This window comes from Syngnathus acus, chromosome 24 (assembly GCF_901709675.1).
Source record: "Syngnathus acus chromosome 24, fSynAcu1.2, whole genome shotgun sequence".
Taxonomy (NCBI): domain Eukaryota; kingdom Metazoa; phylum Chordata; class Actinopteri; order Syngnathiformes; family Syngnathidae; genus Syngnathus; species Syngnathus acus.
In genome coordinates this window covers 648,511-669,063 of record NC_051108.1, presented here as the reverse complement: position 1 = coordinate 669,063, position 20,553 = coordinate 648,511, and the positions used below count along the sequence as shown (strand labels likewise).

The following is a 20,553-nucleotide window of genomic DNA, read 5'->3' as shown; positions in this document are numbered from 1 at the left end:
TATTTCTAAAATAGAATACCTACTTTTGTCCTTCCTTGCGTGTCAATGTGAATTTTTGAAAAACGTGCAGTTCGCGGGGAAGCCTCTAGGTGGGGGGCTGACATATTCAATGCCCCCATTCTCTCTCTTTTTCTTAATTTGACTTGAGTTACCGTTTACTTTTTCTTACTTCCGGTCAGCACGCGTCAACGTCAATTACCCGGATGTCTTTGAAACGAGTGTAAAATGTCGCACGTGGTACTCTTTTCGCGGACCACTCGTGACTTGTCTCGGGCTAGTTTGAGTAACACCTCCCGCAGAATTGGTTCAGGTCCGAGTTGGTGGGTTCGCGCGTGGACGGTGTCAGGCTGGTTCCACGTGTTGACACTCGAGGAAGGAAGAGCCAAGAAAGAGGCGGTAGTCTTTCAGCGGGGGGGGGATACTGGGACCCGCTACAAGCCAACGACGACGTCCTCCATTCATCTGGAACTTGGGCGCGAGGCTGGAGTCGACTTGCCCGTCAAAACTTGCCTCTTTAAAAGTTGCTTCTAATTCATTCCGTCACTTTCGATTATTTTTTTCTTCTTCATTGAAACGTCCTATGCGTGGTTTTGCGCGTATTCAACGACTCAGGCACACACCGACGAGCTCGCCATGAACGGGGAACCAGAGGAGAAGAAGCCCGGCGAGGAGCGGCATGACTCGGACAAACACGCCAAGCTGGAGTCGGCGGGATCCCCGGAGATTCTCGTGCGCCTCAGCGGTTCGAACGAGCCCACCTCGGCGGACAGAGTTTGGGAGACGCGCTTGTACAAGCGCCGCTGGGTCATGGTGTTCCTCTTCAGCTCCTACTCGCTGTGCAACTCGTACCAGTGGATCCAGTACGGCATCATCAGCAACATCTTCATGAAGTTCTATCAAGTGGACGCCTTCACCATCGACTGGATGTCCATGATCTACATGCTGACCTACATCCCCTTCATCTTCCCGGTGACGTGGCTGCTGGACAAAAAAGGGCTGCGGGTGGTCGCCCTGGCCGCCACGGCGCTCAACTGCGCCGGGACGTGGTTCAAGGTGGGCAGCGTCCAGCCCCACCTGTTTGCCGTCACCTTCGTGGGACAGTTCTGCTGCTCCTTGGCGCAAGTCTTCATCCTGGGCATGCCGTCCAGGATCGCGTCCGTCTGGTTCGGATCCAACGAGGTGTCCACCGCCTGCTCCATCGGCGTCTTTGGGAACCAGGTGAGAGATTTCCTTTGACCACACTCACCTATTTGCTGTTTAAGCTCCCTCAGTGGCATCCTGAAGCCAAGGAACTATGTTGAAATGAGTTTATTGAGGTAAAAGTAGTACTGTGCCGCCTTTCGGTGGCAATCATAAACCATTGGTACCAGGAAAAATGAATGGAATTCCAGTAGGGGAAAGAAAATGAAAGCTTTTTTGAAAACGATTTCAGCTGGGCATCGCCATCGGGTTCCTGGTGCCGCCCATCCTGGTACCAAATGTGGACAACGTGGACGAGCTGGCCCACCACATCAGCATCATGTTCTACATCACCGCCGGGGTGGCCACCTTCCTCTTCATCCTCGTCGTCGTCGGTAACTTGACCTCATTAAACATACGGAGGATTTATTTCTTTTTTGCAAATGGGAAGAAACACGTCACGTGGGAGTCGTTGCAGCAACAGTGGGCACAATGCTCGTTCGCATTCAGCGGCACAAACGGATCCTTGTGGAGGGAGGCCACAGTGGCGCCATTCTTGCCACATTCTCACCGATTCAACTCCCATTCCTTGAAAGCAGCCGAAATGTTGAATGTACATTGCAGAAAATTCATCTCTTTTTGTCTTGTTTGGGTTCTTCCTTCCTTCCTCAGCTTTTGCTTTGTGGGCATGTTTAGCTGTTGTTTTTCACTCGCTTAATCACTAACAGAACATTCATTCCAGTCCTGTTATTTATTTTCTTGTGTGTTCCTCCCTGTTTCATAATGACAGTATTGATTATTATTTTATTTTTTTTCTTTCTCACAAGTCTTCCAAGAGCAGCCCAAGCTGCCCCCGACGCAGGCTCAGGCCACGGCCCGAAGCATCCCGCCCGAGCAGTACTCCTACAGCGCCTCCATTCTTCGGCTGCTGCGCAACAAGCCCTTCATCCTCCTCATCATCACCTACGGTACCGACGGTCTCCTTTGTAGCCGCTCCCCTCGGCTGACGGCATCCCCGGCCGGCCGGCACGGCACGGCACACCCCCAAACGTTTTGATCTTATCTGCCAATCTCATAAAAAAGGATTTATCTGTCAGAAGGATGAAGGGCATATTGGCATTGGAGGGGTCCAAAGTTTGTTGACATTCTGACAATGATTAAGCAAAGCGCTTTTATGAGCGGCTGCGTTGGCGCCCCGCCGCGGCAGAACCTTTCGCTGGGCTTGAACTTGAATTTGACACCTTTCCTGTCCCTATTATTAACCCCCCCCCCCCACACACACTTTCCTGCCCAACAAGCGAGGCCCACTCTGGCTGCCATTTTTGATTCCTTTTGTTGTTGTAAAAACAGATCAATGCAGACCATTGTTCAATTCCTGAAATAGAACAGCTGTTTTTTTCCCTTTTTGAGAGGGGGGGGGCAAGAACAACATCCGCGGAGAATTCTCAAGGGCTGCCTGCTTTCAAAGCTTCTCATTCCCATTTGTTTGTTCGTTCCATAAAACCTTGAGCATCTGTGTAAGATCAAGAAGCCTCGCCCCCAAAACGTTTCCCCTTTTTTCTGCGTTGCAGGCTTGAACGTGGGCTGTTTCTATGCCGTCGGCACCTTGCTGAACCGCATGATCATCGAGCACTACCCGGTGAGTCCAGTCCAGTCGCTGGCCTGAAAAGCAAAGTGAATGGGATTTGCCTCCCCTCAGCTCAAAAGCGAGGAACGCTCCACATTTGAAATGAACGTGTCATCATTGGGAGGAGACACGCAGCGTCATAAACTCCATCGCACAATGACTCGAGTCAATATTGGAAGACGCCGTTCAATTTCCGTTTCCGGTGAAATCGCACCCGAGCTTGGCTTCCTCATTTCCTGCTCGCAAACACGTGCAAGCGGCCTTCACTTTGGCTTATCTTCATCTATTTGCACGGTCAATGAAGGAAGCAGAAGCTCGGTCCGACAAGATGGGAAGCCATCCAATAAAAAAAAATAAAAAAAAAGCACATTCCAGTGTGTTGTGTCAACTTTGCCACGTTGCTCGCAGGGCGAAGAGGTCAACGCGGGCCGGATCGGCCTGACCATCGTCATCGCCGGCATGGTGGGCTCCCTCATCTGCGGCCTGTGGTTGGACCGCACTAAAACCTACAAGTGAGTGGCCAGCAGTTTTTTTTTTTTTATGTGTGTGTTTATGCAGGTGTCGCTTTCAAGTTGCTCCCCCGTTGGCTCGAATGCGGCACCCCTCTTGTTGTTTGTTTTCCCGCTATTGTCCTGCACATGTCTAAACATTTCCAGTTGCCATTGTGTGCTGTGTGATGAAAGACGCCGACCGGACCGGAGCGTTCCACTTTTTTGGACGGGGGGGGTCACCCAAAAGGTGTGTCTTGTGCTCTTTTGCAGGCAGACCACCCTGGCAGTTTACTTGATGTCTCTGGTGGGGATGATCGTCTACGCCGCCACGCTCAGCCTGGGCCACCTCTGGGTGGTCTTCATCACTGCCGGAGTTCTCGGGTACCGTCTTAAAAGTCATCATTTGTGACCAGCGGCAACGTTAGCAATGTAAACATTGAAAGGCACCGAGTCGCCACTCATCCTGACCTTTGTTACACTCTTGCCGAAAAGGAAAAAATTGCGGACCGGCGCTCGTGTGTCTTCCAAAACAAAAAATGTAGGTGAGGGGTGGTGGTCGTACGCAGCTGTGGCAAATGCGTGCTCGTGTTTTGGTGCCAGCTGGAATTTGTGGAATTTCCCCCGATAACCTTATCGCCTTTTTCATGCAATAAAAAAAGGCGGCACATTCTTGGAACTTTATTCCCACACGCTTGACGGGAGAAAGAGAAAGAAAACATTTCTGTAAAATGGTGAATTGATGCGTTTCAGCTTCTTCATGACCGGCTACCTGCCGCTGGGCTTCGAGTTTGCCGTGGAGCTGACCTATCCCGAATCGGAGGGAACCTCCTCTGGGCTCCTCAACTGCTCTGCGCAGGTATTACGCGCCGCAAAACACAACGAGATTCTCGTTGGATCGCAACTGGGCCGGAACCAAAAATGGCATTTTTGTCTTTGGTCAGCATTTGATTTTGTTATTGATCGTCGCAGGTTTTTGGCATCATCTTCACCATCTGCCAGGGCAAAATCATCGACACGTTTGGCACGCTGCCGGGAAACATCTTCCTGTGCGTCTTCCTCCTGCTGGGCACCGTCATGACAGGTAGGAAAGATTTTTCTTCCATCTTGCGTCACGGAAAGAGTGCTCCAGGGTTTTTTGTTTTTTTCCCGCTGAGAAATGTTTCTTTTGCCACAAGACGCAAAATGACATTTTACTGTGCACCATCACGTCTCAAAGGTTTCCGTTTGCTGTCGAGTGTAAATCGGGGTTAATCATTTGTGCACTTTGCAAGTTATGCAATGCGACCCCACACCCACCCCATCGTTGTTTTCTTGGGAAATACTTGAAATTGCTCTTGACATCTTGAACTGTATCGACTTGACTTGCGACCCCTTTTCAACCTTTGAAGTCAATGACTTGGAAAATGTATTCCTGCTTGGAAATCATTTGGAGTAGGCTATTGTTTGCAAATGCATCTTGCACTTTGCGAGCTAGCCTGCTAGCGAGCTGCTGTAGCTGCTTCCGAGTGCCTTGTTGTCGGCGGGGGTGAACCATCAGTCTCCATCATTCCCACTAAAGTCCACCTTTGTGTCGCCTTAAATGACCGGCAGGCTTCATCAAGTCGGATCTGCGGCGGCAAAAAGCCAACGAGTTGGCCAAAGCAGAAGTAAGTGCGAAAGGCGGATCGGATCGTCTTCCTGTTGACGTCTGGTCTTTGTGCGCGCCACCGCGCGCTTCCCTCAAATGATTGCGTCATGCATTGTGGTTGTTCTCCGCATTTGTCAGTGTTGCTCCTCGCATGTGGCTTTTGTCCGTCGGCTTGCTTCCAAAAGTTGGAAAATTGACACGTTGAAATGATCCAATAATTATTTGGGACACGAGTACTAACAGACGGCAACTTATTAACAATACTCATTTTGACTGAAGCGCTTGCAATTGTCTTTTTTTCGAACCGACAACAAATCTTTGCATCTAATCAAAAGGCCCCATTCAGTGTGCTTGATGTCTTCTGCCGCCGTCCCGTGAAATCCCCCCCACTAATTTCATTTAACAGAGCTTCGGCGCGCCATCTTAACAATGTGTCTCACTTGTCGTGATTTCAATCGAAGAAATTCGCGGCGGCGGCGAACGAATGCCTAGTGACGGGCGGCTGTGATTTTAGGCGGAGGCGATGACGTCGGGACCGGACTACGGCGCCACGTCCTAAATCTCCACAGCGCAGACGCCGCCTTCACTGTAAAGCGTTCCGTAAACAAACCCCAAAAAATCTCATCAAATCATAGCGCCCTCCATAGGCGCGCTAAGGTAATGATCACACCACGCCAATCCATCTGCTTCCCAGTTGCCGCTTCTTTTTCGCTTTCGACTGCAAGGCAGCTTTGCCTCTTAAGCCGCAGTGCTGACCTGAGCTTCATTCAAGTGATGACGTCATTTGCAAGTCAAGTGTCGTTCATTCACTGGCGGTTTTCCCTGTACTGCCTCTTTTCTCCACAAGAGGGAGACAGAGGACGAGATCCCCTCATGGGCAAACTGATGGACGCACTGCTACTTTAATGGGAAATGCATTTGAAATGTTCTAATCTAATACCTCTAATTTTGGCACAACTTAGGTTTGCACTAATTTACAAACGTGATGAAAAAAAACTCTCATCACTTAAATACATGAAGGAAAAGGAAGAACTAGCCACTAGGTTCTAAGTTGGCGTGTGTACTGTTTCCACCTGCAGGGACCATGTGACAGGCTGAGAGGAGGCATGTCCACAAACCTTGTCCTCCAAGAAGAAAAGTTTTAAAAAAAAGCACAAAACTGCACAATTAACATCAGAAACCAGCGCGATATGCACAATTGTAATCTGTATTTTTTACTATTAATGTTCAATTTAGATTTACCTAACTTGATTTCCATGCTTTGATGTCTACAAATTAAATCCCTCTGACAATCGTCAATGACTTGTACCTTGACAAATTTACCGCTATCAGTATAGAAAATGTGGATTTTGTAACCACAACTGTATATCTGACTTCATGGAAAATGTCTTTAACCCTTCTCGTTCTTGCTAGTCAACAAGATGAATGCGACACAAATGACTGCTGAGGATTTATACTCTATGTACGTATGTTTTGTACAAGACTCCTCATGTTTACTTTTTAAGATGCCCCCTCCACATCACTTTATTGTAGTTTCCCTTTCCGCCACCATGTGGTGCTGTTGCAACATGCTCAGACGCTCATTTCAATGCAACGAGCTTTCCTTTAAATTCATTGATTTGCTTCGTCTATTGTACATTGTTGTAAAAAAAAAAAAAAAAAAAGTGTAGTTATAAATAAGACTCAGGCAAGTTGTCCTTTCTGATGAATTCATTGCTGTATGAAGACTTTGACATCATATACATTTTTGGAATGAAAGAAAATATAGTTGTGAGTCGCACTCTTTTCTGCCCTTAATGGTCAAAGAGCACTTTTCACTCACGGCCATGAAACACGAGGCCTTTATGAGTCAAGCGGTGGCTCGGAGGCCTTCTATGCGCCACTTTATTGTTCACATGGCAACCAAAGTGGCTCCTGCTGTGTTTGTGTTGCGCCGACACGCTGTAACCAGTGGCCGTGTAGCGCTAATTGGAGCGCCGCGTGACTGGGCGCTTTCATCACAATTTCCGAGGTGTGGTGTTTGCACCCCCGCGGCGCTACGTGACGACGCGTGAAATGCACTTTGTGTTCCACGCGGAACTCGGTGCACTGCAGTCAAATGCGACGTGAGCCCAGATGTCGGCAAACGTTCACAATGGCAGACGCAGTTGCAAGAAAAAGGAAAAAAAAAAGATGAATCTGATGTTTTTCAAATGAATTTGATATTTCTGAGAATTTCTTGATTGGAAAATGTGCGGGAACCTTTATTTTGCCGCTCCTATTTCCGGGCCTCCAAATCCCAAATAGTCACTCGAGCACTCAGCTTTGGCACCGCCTCAAAGCTTTAATGGAACTCGTCCGTGACACAAATGCAATGATGCCCACGTGGCATACTCGGATGCAGTATTGACCTAAATGTTTGCCAATCCATAGCACTTATCGGGTCGATCGGGGCCTCGTCAACGTGTTAGGCAGCCGTTTTGGAAAGCCTTCCGTGTGACTTGACCATGTTTTGGAAGACAAAGAGCACGACCGACTTGTTATTAGCCTTTTGTGTCTTAAAATGATGCAACAGCTTCCCTTTTTGCTGAAATGGCCGTTGTGGGGTTTTCCCGTAGCCTCGCAAAACATTTTTCAAGAGCCACTCGGGCACGCGTGGGTGCTCGAATCACAAGACGGAGGAAATGCTAACCGCCGTTAGCCTCCTTGCGCATTTCCCACGCTCTTCATCATTCAAAGGATCCACTCGAGTGGCGTTTTACAATCTCCCAAAAGCGGGAAACGGATCCTTTTGCGGTCGCCGCTAGCTTCCAAGATGCACTCATCCTTTCAGCCGTTTGATTTCCTTTTCACGGCGCCACCGTGACGTCAAACGCTAAAGCTAATATTGTCCAACGGGCTTTGCGCGGAAATGATGGCTTCTCGTGTGACGCAGCGTCGTCATGGCGGCTTCCATCCAAAAGCCCTGGTTTGAAGTTGGCTGGGGAGCGCAAATGTGCTGAGCTCGGTCGGCAGCTTCGTTCGTGTGTGGACGATTGGCGACGGGATCCCGACTCGTTTGAAGTAGGCCCTTTTGTGGGTCATCTTGGGAAAAAAAGGCCGGGCGGGCGGGCGGCCTTTGCGTGTTGTCTTTAGCCGTCCAAAGTGCGAAAGATCTTGTTGTTGTGATTGCCGCCATCTCCCGTCATGCACAAAATGGTGCTCTTTCCCTTCCCGCAAGTGTTGACTGCTAATCCTCGCACGCTTGTCTTCTTCCCGCGCTTGGCACGTCGGCGCATTCCGAGCCCGGCGGCTTTGCGCAAATACAACAAATGAGCTTTTTCCAGCTCGGTCCTCCTCACAAGAATTTAGTTCTGAGAGTTGAATCAAAAGAAAAGAAGTTGTTGTTGTGTTTTGAAGGTGTGCCTCCAAGACTATCCAGATGTAGTCTCAAGAACTTTTTCTGTACCGCTTGTGATGTTTTTCATATGCAGGCCAGTCTGTCGATTGTTGCTTTTTGATTGTAATCTGAGTCGTCGTGTCAGGGAGGAAGCGGTCGGCCTCCCGTGCGTTTGGACGTGGGCTCCCGAGACGGCGCATTAATCACATTTTTATGAGCCGCTTATTTCCATAAATAGGATCGAAAGCCGTTCCAGCCCAAGGGGAAGCGCTCTTCCAAATGTGTTCTCGAGGCACATCTGTTGATATACTTGTGGCCGCAATCGCTAATGGCTTTAGCGTACAAAGCTAACCGACAACATACCTGAACACACTCCAGATTCTCTGCGCTGTCACATCTGCTGCGACTGAACATAAAGCCCATTTCGAGTCGACTTGATTCTGCAATTTTCCATCTTTTTCAGGCCCAGTCCACTTTTCTGTCATGCCAACTCAATGCAAACCTGGCTCCTTCCTCTCCTGACTGCAGTCATGGTTTTTACGCACATTTCTAGTGAAATTTATCTCTATTATGGCCATAATACACAGCCCAGTGTGTGTGTGTGTGCGTGTGCGAAATTTCAGGCCTTCATTTGTTTAGCTGTGGCGCTCTATGAGCTTGATTCGTTGACATATTGGCTCCCCCTTTGGTTAGCCCACCTTTTCCAGTAACGCCATAGTGGACTTGTATGTATTGCGTGCGTGCGTGCGTGCATGCGTAACGCGTGGGAGGCTTCCCATCGTACTCTTACACAACTCTTTCCACGGGACCGCTGCGATGTGACCTGATGATTTTATTGCTACAAAATTCCTCGCTCGCTCGCTCGCTCGGGCATCTGTTAATGCGTTCAGGGAATCGCGGGCCGGCCGTCCGTGGTGTTTTGCAGCTTAACGTGTCGTGCCGTTCGTCTTTGGTTCACAGCACATCGGCCAAAAGCAGGGTTGGCTTGATTGTTTCCGTTCATCAGCAGGACGTCCAATTAGAAAAAAAAACAACTTCAGGAGAGGCAGAGCAGCTTGAGATTTTTGCTGAGTTAGCGTTAGCTGCACCTTAGCCATTGTTGAAAGACAGAAAACATGAAATTTAAACTTCCTAATCTTTCAGACCCTCAAATTGTGTCGCTCCAAATTCTTTGCCTTTCAAATTTCCCATTCTAAATGCTGACTTGGCACTTTGGACTCCTTTGGCGTTTGTCGCGGCCAATCTGCCCTGGGCCGCCGCCGCATTTGAGGCGCCGCTTGTTGACTCGGCTCTTTTGTCTCTGCGTCAAAGTTCATCTCTCATCGCCGCTGACGGGGAAGGACAATTGTACGGCGGCTCAAAAATGAGGTTTTGTTTTCATTCTGGAAATGACTTTGTATTGTTGGGCAAAAATTACATTTAATTGGTACATTTTTGACTTCACCTAAAATTGTATGATCACAGATCTTTGAAATTTCAACAATGAACTATAGTTTCATATTTTTTACACTTATTAAGTTTCCAAAATATAAAAAAAGACTTGTTTTCTCTTTTTTTTTAATTAATAACAATCATCATCAACAAAGCAAACACTTTTACCCCAAAAACCAAACAAAATGAAGTGAAAACAAGAAAGACAGGACACGACAGCTTTGTCAGAATAAAAGCGCAAGACGTGAGATGAACTTGACCCATTTGCTATCAGTTGCAGAACCGGGCACCCCCCAAAAAAGTCATTTGTGCCTCCTCAGCTACATTTGCAAGACTTGACGATCATGTTGGAGAGCTGCTCCACTTTGGGGGTCCGTCCCGAGTAGTAGAGGATGGTGAGGGGCTCCAGTTCTTGGGGGACGCAGCACGGCGAAGCCGACGCCTCCGGGTTCAGAGTGTTGTACAGGCTCAGCAACTTGGACGCAGCAGAAACACACACGCACACACGTGTGCTTAAAACGTCCAGAAAGATTCTGCTCCGTTTTTTTTTCTTACCGAGCTGTGCGCCGTGTCAGAGCTCCTCAGGTAGGGGCACGGCCCCGAGCAGTAGTTAGCGTCGTAACCGCTGGGCTCGTGGATCCACTTCCAGTCCAGGTCGCGGCGGAAATCGATGTGCAGCCGGCGGACGCAGCAGCTCTCCTCGGCGTTTCTGCGCACCGACTGAGGTTTACGCACGCGGCCGGCGGTTCAAACGCTCAGCATCCCAAAGCGGCTCTTACGAGAAGCAGTAGTCGGTGTCCAGCGCTCGCTTGCGTCTGCGCGACTTTGAGTCCAGGCGGTGAGGCGGGATCATCATGAGGATGAGGTGAGGCAGGTTCTGGTCCTTGCTCCTCTTCAGATGGCTGAGGTCCAAGCGACTCTGCTCCTCCTCGCCGTCCACACCTCGGTCGGACAAAATCGTCGAGCGGCTCGTCAGCGTTCCAAACGACTGCGCTCGGGCGGGTACCTTTAAACTTGACGTCCAGAATCTCGTTGTCGTTGTCGATGATGTCGCCGTTGGGGCCGTAGGTGTGGCAGGGGCAATGGACGCTGATTTCCAAGCCCAGATTGCTGCCTGCCGTCAAATTAAAGTTAAGGTCAGTGTCTTGTCGGAAGGCGGACCTGACGTGAATGTGACCTCTGCTCGTCAGCCACTCCCGCACGGCGTCGGTCACGTCAAAGGAGACCCATTCGGGCGTGCCTTTGGTCAGCACGTTTTTGGCGCCGATGTAGCGCTGCTTCCTGACGTGTTCGTTCGGCCGCACGATCTGCAAGAGCCAGACAACGTGGCACGGAGTCAGTGGCCAAAGGCGGCCAAAATGTGGTTGGTATTAGCGACGGTCGTTAGCGGCGGATGGATGACATTTCCTTGGACACGCGTCTCACGTAAATCCGCTTGGCAGAGCACAGCGCGCTCCTTAGATTAGCATCTTAAATATTTGGCGAAGGACACACGAGAAGTGAACCTCCGGTATAAGAACCGAACCCAGCTCCCGCTAAACATTCACTCGCCGGCCGCCATTTTGGGGGGGGCGGAGGTTAACAGTACCTTTACGCACCTGGTAGAGCTCAATCCGCTGCTCGTTGCGCCTGGCGCCGGCGTTGGGAACCCGCAAGGCTCGGAACTCGGCCCTGAAGAGGTCGCTGGCGTTCCTTTCCATGGCCGAGACGTTGAAACGGAACACCTTGGACGTGATGCCTTTCGGGCAGTAGGACAGGTCGTCTGCGACGGGTCGGACAGAGGACGGACGTTAGGCGGCCGTCTTGCCACCGAATGACCACCTTGACTAGTTTCAGCCTTTATTATATTTTCAACTCACTGCTCTCGGTGGGCCCGTGAACCATGTTGAACCTGTAGACCTCCTTGGCGTAGTACTCGGCGTCGGTGCCGTCGGCGCCGCACATTTGGCGCCGGTGCCGCCCGAGCTCCTCCAGCAGCTGGCGCGTGCTGTTGTAGAGCGCCCGCACCTGCTGGGGCACTTTGGTGGGCCCCTGTGCACGCGGGGGGGCGCTCAGCCGCAGCTTGCTGAGGATCTGCCCGCGGATGGCCTCCACCCGCTTCCTCTTGACGTGGTCCATGTCCACCGCCGCGCAGGTGGACAGCGGCGAACTGAGCGAGGCGCAGTGGAGCAGCAGCATGGCGCACAGCAAAGCTCTGCAGGCGTGCATCCTGCCCGGCCCGGCCGGGGCGATGGGGGGTTCTGACCCCGATCCTACCGAGGCGAGCCCTCTAAAAAATTCCTCGGCCAAAAAGCAAGCCGTGTCTTTTTGGACCCATCGAGTTTCCAAAAGTTGACGAGCTGAGAATGGAGTCTGTTTGGATGGTGGGAGATGAAATTTGGGCTTTTTATTGCCGCCCGCCCGCCCGCACGAACGGCGGTGTGACGGTGGAGGAGGGGCCCGGCCACCCCCGCACCGGCGCCCCCACCGACGTGACTCAGACACGTGAGAAAAGCTTTTGCTTTTCTATTTGGAGGCCTTTAGTCACTCTCTTGTTATTCTTAGGGCACTATTAGCATGGTTTTCCCTGGAAAAGCTGCCTCAGGCGCCACCTTGTGGCCGACTAGGGAAATTGCTTTTCTTTTTTTTCTCCTTGCTTTTATGAAGCACAACATGATGTGTCAGGACAGATTGAAATGAAATAATACAAATGTAATTGGATTGACTTTTAGGACTTGATTAGCCAGATGCATCTTTCTGTTGCGCCCCTTAAAGAAAAAGTTGGCAGCTTTGAGTGTCCAATCAAACATGTGGACGGACGGCGTAGTAGTCCCAGCTGCCGTCTGGGGATTCCGAGACGTGATCCCAGACGGTGAAAGTTCATGTTTACTCTGAGTGCTTCCCCCGCCGGTGACTCACAAAATGTGATGAGCAAAACTAAAAATAAATAGCAATATTTTCCTCATGCGCGCACCCATCTGGCCTGTATATTGTCCAGCCTGAAAATTGGGGGGGGCATGAGTCACATTTGGGGGTAGGAATGCAAACAGGAGAAGCCCCATGTCTGTGAGGATGATGATGCAAGTCAAACGAGTCTTGATGGATCTGCCATGTGTGTGAGTCTCCCCCCCCCCCCCCCCCACAGAGGCGCCGTGATGTCACCGAGGTTGCGCGTGGAGACTTTCTGCTGAGGTCAGTCCTTTTGGAGGACGACGTGTTCTTGGGCCCGCGCGTGAATGGCAAGCCCTTTATTTGTCCGTGCGTGGAAGCTCCCAGGCGCTTTGTACTAGGATGGAGTGACGGGGATTGGCCGCCATGTTTGCAGGAAAATCAATAGCAACGTTTGCTCATGATTGACATCGTGAGGATGGCAGAATGTCTTCTAGGCAAAATATTGATGTTTTACCCAATACGTGTTTGGGCCCGGCCGATATGAGCTCTTTTAAAAGTGGCAAACATTTTTTTGCTGCTTTTTGCGTATGTTCTCCTATCACAGTTACCTATTCATTTAAAATGGCACCTTTCGTGTTCCTGTAAAATGTGCAACCACACTCGGCTTTTGGACGGCCAGACACGGCTTGCTTGGCACGGCAAAAACAAAAAAAAACTTTATTGGACATTGACCAATTAGAAACAGACACTGGCGGGTGGACGGGTCTGCTGTCTCCATTTGGACGGCAACGTGGAGGCCTTTGATCCGGCGCCCATCTGATGGATGTGTGTACTTGCATACATTACACACACACACACACACATGATGCTATAGTACATGTATTGTCTGCACGCTCACACTCGGACACACGCGGTAGAGCTGGCCAGATTAGAGTTGGCGTCCTCGTGCCGAGTCTAGACAGGAAGCAAGTCTATGCCAGATTAGGGATTTGCTGCTTAATACACACACACACTCTCACTGCTAAATTTTAGTCGGGAAAAGAGCCTCTCAGTTTTTGTTTTTCTCATCCAGCACAAAACAAACACACACACACACACACACACATATTGTCTTTCGACAGCCAACCACAATAGATACACGCCCACACACACTCGTTTGTTTTGCAGTTTTATCCTTTCCGGCCGGGCCAGGTCCCGTCGCGCTTGGCCAAACCCCGACCGCTCGCGTCTGCTCACCTACGAGGCCTTGCCCGTCACCTTTCACCCCTCCCAGATGGAGCTGCCTAATAAGACATTGGTGGCCAAGCGCCATTTTGGCTGCTGCGTTAAGACGTGCAAAGGCTGCGCGCTGGGTGGACCCCGCTTGACCTTTCAGAACATGTGTGGCTGCTTTGTGTGCGAGTGCATAAACAAAGCTTGTGTGTGTGTGTCTGGCCTGCAGCCAATGGCCTGCACCTTCCGTATGTCTACGTAAGGTCACGAATATGAATATTCATGACGCCCCCCCCCCCCTTAAAGCCGCCTACTTTTGAATTTGTCAGCACTCTTTCACACAGTTGAGAAAACCTGACTTTGGAGTTGATCCTAAAAGTTGAGACGCTAACATTTCATTTCCTATGCAGCGCCAGCCAATCGTGTCAGTCCTTTTAAGGGAGGAGAGATTTTCGTTTGCACCAGCAGAGGGCAGCATCTGCTTTATTTTTCATTCAAATAAACCTAAAGCGAAATAACGACGATGGTAAAAACAAGACATATTTATTATATTCATTACAATAAATTAGGTTAAATTTTTTTATGATTATTATGATATTATTATGATGAGCAAACGAGCCTTCCTCGGTGTACACCTGACAGGTGCTCAGGTCGCTGGCTATATTTCAGCGCCTTCCTGCTTCTGTCCACTCCATGATCTTCTTCATTTCTCACATGAGTGCCTTTCTTATGATCCTCTTGACCCCGCCTCAGTGCCCGGCTAAAACGATAAAACGTCCCGATATTGTGTTGGACACGACTACGCGGCCCGCTCTTGGCGATGCCTCCCGGCTATAACTCAGCCGGCCGGCGGCGAGGCTGGCCTGCCTTTCCCAGGACCAGGTAGTGCTGGAGGCGGGGTGTCAAGGTGAAGCCCAGATTCCCCCCCCCCCCCCCCGCCTCGCTGTCAGTGCGGCCACGCTGATGACGGCCGTTGGCTGCCATTGTTTATTTTGGCGGCCTTGACTGACAGGCCGCTGGGAAGGTCACAGCGGGACGCGCTTTGGCAATTGCAACTTGTATTTTGAGGCCGGACTTGGACGCCGCTAAAATTCGGACATAGTGAAGGCGAAAGATGATAGAGCAGGGGAACGCTGTCGTGGTTTTTTTCTGCTGAAGCTTCTCTCGCTCCATTTTTAGCTTTTCATTTATGCGTGCTTGTTTTATTTCCCCCATTCGCCAAGCAAGCAAGTTTAACGCCGCCGCCGCCGCGCTCCATCGAACCCGTGTTCTCGCCGCTCGCTCGCATCCTTTATTACCTAGCGTCCACCTCTCTGCGGATTTGCCTGTGACCCGCCAACACCTATAAATATTTATTTGCGTCAGCTTGTCGGTAAAAATAACCGGTGTCCTGGAGCGGCTCCAGGAGAGTCAGCATCGGAGGGAGCCCCGAGCATCACGGCCGACGTGTTTGATGGCTCGACAAGACCGCCGCGTCCTCCGGGTCCCCGAACACGGGCTGGTGGAAACGGACCGCGCTTTTGCTGTGAAAATAAATCTCCTGTCATGTCTTGGAAATTTGACACGCCACAGAGAGGATGTTCTTAGGTGCAGCTTTGGATATATTTTCCAGTTCTGTCTTGAGGACCGATTTTCTTGTGTGCAAAAACAAAACCGTAAGCAATTCTTGAAGCTTTGAAAGAGCTTCTCTCAATTCCCCGGCCGGCCCTGGTGTTTTGGTTTTATTATTATTATTTTACGACAAGACTCAAGTTTTGCCCGGCAACTCCCGTCCGACCCCCCCAATGCATTAAATGTCCGGCCATCATTTATTTGAATTCAATCCCACCGCCAGCCCGGTCGGTCGACTCTGCCGGCGCGCAGATGAAATGGACGGCTAACCTTGTCGGACAAGGACGCGCTCGCTCGCGCGCGCGCGCGCACGCCGTCTGCCGTTAGCCGCTGACTTATTCGCCATTCTTGCGGCGTGGAGGAGAGGTCCCGATGATGAAGAGAAATAGTCTGGCATGCAAATTGCCGCCGCTGCCACGTCCAATGAGGAGGCCCGGTCGTAGGCTGTCACCGTAGAAACGGCAGACGGACGGCTCACTCTTGTGATTTATTGGGCAAAGTGAGACCTGACGAGAGCCGGCGCCCGCTTTAATTAGACGTGAGCGAGGTTGAGACCACTTCAGGTCGAGTGCATCCAAAGTGGACGAGGACCGACTACAGGTGTCTGGTCTCGCCTTTGGCCGCTCAGTGACTCGAATCCACTAGAGGACAGTGTTATGTTCTGCTACAGGCAGCATTTCATCACATCCAATTGCAAAACAAGATTTATTCATAAGAAAAAAGAAAATGCCCTTTTCAGATGCTCCCTTGATTGTTTTTAGCAACAAAAGAATCCTTCCTTGTGGTCTTTGCGTGAAACAAGAGCAGAGCAACTTGCATTTCCTCGCTATTATTTTCCCAAAACAATGCGGAATCTTTTTCAGCCGCAAAACTGCAAAGTAAGCGCGACCGACGCACCAAGAAAGCCAGCGTCTTCGAATGGCGGTCAGGCCCGCCGGCGTAATGAGCCTTGCGAGGTTGAGGGCTCGTGGAAGGTGACGACCCCCGGGGAGCCGGCCCTCGTTTGTCACGCCAAGGCGCCGCGTCACTCGTTCGTCTTGGTTAAACTGTGGTGAGATTGTTCACGTGGCCGTCCGCTACAATAGTGCAGCAACACATATAGACAGACAATGCGATGATACTCAGGCATATATTCTTTATCCTCTGCAAAGAAAGACAGAAATCATTGCAGATGACATTCTTTTATTTTCATGATTGAAGTTTGCTGCCCCCCAGTGGCCCTGCAGTCAATTGATCAGGACATGCAAACGGCTTCATTCTCGTTGGTTTTATTCCGATGTGGTTGATGCTGTCCAAAATTCGAGAGCAGCCGCCGCACTTTCTTGAGCCTTAGGCAAAGTCTTGTTTTCATCTTTGTGTTCACGTGTTGTGGACAGGCAGGACAGGACAGGACGTCTTTGGGTCGGAGCGGGCGTGCGAGCGAGAGCGCCAGGCCGAGATTAGCGCACGGCGGGGGTCCCCGGGGTCGCTCTTGTCACTCCATTTCCTAAATTGACAGCAGGAGAAACTATTCCAGCGGAGGTGATAAACGAGGAGCGGGGAGAGGAGTGATAAATGGCGCAGGGCGCCAGAATCAGGCCAGATGAAAGTTGGTGGCGGCTGAAAAATGACTGACAGCTCATTATGTGCACCCAGTAAAAAAAACACACACACTAGTATGCGGGGAAGAAGCTTTCAAGTGGATCTTGTGAAGTCCACCTCACTCGCTTCTCGTCCATTGCTCGACTGGCATGCAAAATCTCTGAAATGGAGGCATTTTTATGTATGCGCTGGATTGAAAAAGTCGAAACACCCCCTCCCCCTGTTCAAATGTCTAATGACCTACGGATCAGCTTTATATCTTTTCTGTTTAGCGGCTATGTGCTGCTGTTTTGTTTAGCAACAGCGGACCTGCTGATTATAATTTTTTCCCCCCCCGAGTGGTCGATTTGAGTGTGGCGTTTATCTTTGGCTTCTCCATTTGATTTTGACGATCTTTTGCGACGTACCGCTTGTTCGCCCTCCCCCCCCCCCCCCCCCCCGACAAAACCCCCCTGGCCTCGGGGATGCGAGCGAGCGAGCGAGCGCTCCCCGGGGCTGTCGCTTTCACAGGCAGCCGGAGAGCGAGCGAGCGAGGGAGCGAGCGAGCGAGCGTGATCGCTCGGCGTGCTTGATGTCACTGGAATGGAAATCTGCATAAGTGGGGAGAGGCATTGAGGGACTTTGGGGCCCCGAGAAGTACAAATATTTTAATAACAAACACTTGCTGGCTGGGGTTTTTTTTTTCTTTGCGGCTGCTGCGGCAGTAGCGGCACCTTGACTTATTATTCTTTCACGGCGGCGCGCAGCCGCCTCCTTTTGACTGCCAGCCGTTTTGGCGGCGCCCAAAGTTTTTCTCCTCCGTCCTTTGGAGGAGTGCCGTTAATCAAAAAGTCAAAGTCACCTCAGATCTCGCATTAAAACGGGCCCGTTCGGCTGCGGCTGAAATTGCCCGTGACCCCTCTTTGCCCCCGCCACTTATTCAAAATCAGCCCGGGCGGCCATCGGAGGGCTAAAACAACTCCATCGCCCACCAAAAAAAAAAAAAAAGCAATGTCAACTCATTGGTAAACTTCTTTGGGTGTGTGCTAGAAATGGAAACGATGAAGTTGATGACGCGCTCGTGTAGCAAAAAAAGGTGTGTGCGTGTGTGTATCGCTACTCTCCTGTATGATCTTATTATCTGTCAGCCAATTTAACAGAGAGGCCTTGCGGGAGTGACAATGGGGATGTTGGGGGGAGGGAGGGGCAAGATGCGCACACACACACTGGCGCTCTTGCTCTAATTCCCGCTGACCTCTGGCGCCTCCCCACAACGGCTGTTTTCGTATTTGATAGAAAGATCGATGCGCTTTCTGCCGGCGTGAAGAATTAAAACAAGAAAAGCCGTCGGTAGCGGTCACTCAGCGACGTCGCCGTGACTAAATGTCCTCTGCCATCCCTCCTTGTACGCACCGTGAAATGAGACAGCAGACAAAGCCAAACAAGAATTATTACGAGGAATTTGCTGTGAGACGCGGCGGCGAGGTGACATGCATGAAAGGCGGCCACGGCGTGAGCATTTCGGAATCTTAATTGGGGGACCACGTGATAGAAAATAATATCAAACTTCTTTTCCCCCCATCCCAGCTGTGCACGCATTTTGTACACGGGCCTTGAACGCATCTGAAAGCGCAACTGTGGGAATGTTCCAAAGGCGGCAAGGTCACACAGTGTCGTCGGTCGGGCAGGCAGGCAGGCAGGCAGGCAGGCAGGCAGGCTTCCCTCTCCCGACAGTCTTGAGGGCTTTTTTTTCTCAGCAGATGTTGGGCACGGCACGCCGACCTTGGGGGGAGATCTCAAAGGGCTTCTTCTTCTTCTCTGGCGAACCCGGGGCCATTTTCAATGTGTGTGTGTGTAGTGGCTTTGTGTGTCATTCAAGCTTGAGTGAAAAGGTAGCAGTGAATCAATCACATGGCCGGCCGCTAAATGAAATTCAATGAGCTGATTGAGTGAGTGAGTGATGGATGGATGGATGATCGGCGGATGGCCGTGTTTGCTGTGCCCCGAGGAGAGGCTGCCCACATCTGCCCTCCCAGGATGCCGCGGCCGTGTGTGTGTGTGTGTGTGTGTCCTTAAGTGCGTGCGTCCATTTGGCCGCCTGTACCGTTACCATCTGGGCACGCCTGGACCGCACGGTGAGCCAGGCCGCTTCTAATCTGCCCACCAAGGTCACCGCTTCGGCAAGGACGAGGCCGGACCACCCCCGTGATACCCGCCATCCATCCGTGTGTGTGTGTGTGTGTGTGTGTGTGTGTGTCATAATAGATAGCAGCTGGCTGGGGTGTACTTGTTCACTTTGCCTGGGGCAGCGGTGTTGGGCCATCTTTCCTTCCTTCCTTCCTTCCTTCCTTCCTTCCTTCCTTCCTTCCTTCCTTCCTTCCTTCCTTCCGTCGACCTAATAATAATGCCCATGCATCCCTCATCTCGACCAGGACTGGGTCAACTGGAGACCAAGTGCGTAGAGGGTCTTCATACTTCAAGGTTCTACGATAGAGACGCTGCGTCCATCTCGTCCGTCAAAGTTCTTTTTTTTTTTCTTCTTCTTCCACCAGGAATCAAGTGAGCGAAACCATTTTAAATGCAAATGACCTAAATAAGATTAGCGAGCTCGGCAGTCTGCTCCCTGTTAATTATCGCACGCAGTAGTCAATTAACAGCACTAACGATGGGACACTTAGCGAGCGTTAACCCAATTTCCCACGGCTAGGGAGAGCGACGACAGGCCGGCTGGGGGGTCGGGCTAGATCGCGCTGAGATCCCGCTTGGTAAAACGCAAACTGTACAAGTCAAGTATCAAAACGTTGCTCATTTGACTCAAGTATCAAAGAGGAGTGCTGCACTTCCAAATTGTGGCTGTGCAAAATAAGCGTGACTCTTTAATTAGCATCAGCAAGATGTGCCAGCGGCTTTCCGCTTAACAGCATTGGCCTCGGCGGCCACGACGGCGCGCTCCGATTTAACACTTGTCACTAGGCCTTGACTGTGAGAGGCATGGGTGAGTGACACGTCGCCACCCCGACACCTCATTTGCCGCTCGGGGCTGAGCGCGCCATCCATCTTGCGTGGTGAAACGACCGAGAGACAAAAGCTCACTCCACAGCCCCTTAGCTTACGTTTGGCATTGGATGCTAGCGTTTAGCAGGCGCTCTTGCGAGCATTTTGAAACGAAACGAGTGACCCGCGCTATCCGGGCCAAAACGCCAAAAGGATTTGCGAGTCGCCACCGGCCGGCGGCTCCGATTGGACGACGTTGGGAAAAGCCCGACACACCTGTTGAGCAGCTGCCAAGGAGGTGGCAGAAATTCAATGCTGAAGCTCGCTCGCCTTCAAAAACGAGTTTTTGTTTTCTCTTATGATTGAATGGTGGTGACACTTGGCTTACTCCTTCCACCACTCGCTGGCCAAAGATTTATCCTCCACTTGCGTCTTGATCTCTTTATCCAAGCCGCCGTAAAGAAAGAAAAAGCACCGAGAATCGATAAACACGTCATTTAGCAACTCCGGGGGCAGCTAATCGATGCGCGTAAAAGTGTATGAAATGTGCATTGCAGGCGACGGACCCGTGCACGTGGCTAGACGCCGCCGG

General features: G+C 50.9%; 2 protein-coding genes across 4 annotated transcripts; one reads left to right on the top strand and one right to left on the bottom strand.

Moving 5' to 3' along the window:
- The first annotated feature begins 420 nt into the window (after positions 1–420).
- Positions 421–6,621, top strand: flvcr2b (FLVCR heme transporter 2b). 3 transcript variants are annotated; one of them, XR_005096623.1, is made up of 11 exons: positions 421–1,218; positions 1,433–1,574; positions 2,007–2,147; positions 2,751–2,818; positions 3,215–3,318; positions 3,568–3,678; positions 4,048–4,153; positions 4,267–4,378; positions 4,888–4,943; positions 5,439–5,581; positions 6,004–6,615. XR_005096623.1 is itself a non-coding variant. In XM_037244535.1 (10 exons), the coding sequence occupies exons 1-10, from the start codon at positions 634–636 to the stop codon at positions 6,067–6,069; spliced, it is 1,491 nt and encodes a 496-aa protein (XP_037100430.1). In that variant the 5' UTR covers positions 421–633; the 3' UTR covers positions 6,070–6,621. The 3 variants fall into 3 exon arrangements, 2 of the variants coding, with proteins under 2 accessions (XP_037100430.1, XP_037100431.1); XM_037244535.1 differs by lacking the exon at positions 5,439–5,581 and having other exon boundaries at positions 6,004–6,621; XM_037244536.1 differs by having other exon boundaries at positions 5,439–6,615.
- Positions 6,622–9,099: 2,478 nt separating this feature from the next.
- Positions 9,100–12,490, bottom strand: LOC119117903 (transforming growth factor beta-3 proprotein-like). Its single transcript, XM_037244538.1, has 7 exons — positions 11,573–12,490; positions 11,312–11,475; positions 10,891–11,020; positions 10,720–10,827; positions 10,493–10,655; positions 10,269–10,422; positions 9,100–10,188 (listed from the first exon to the last, which is right to left on the bottom strand). Exons 1-7 carry the CDS (start codon positions 11,919–11,921, stop codon positions 10,030–10,032), a joined length of 1,227 nt encoding a protein of 408 aa, XP_037100433.1. The 5' UTR covers positions 11,922–12,490; the 3' UTR covers positions 9,100–10,029.
- Positions 12,491–20,553: the final 8,063 nt, after the last annotated feature.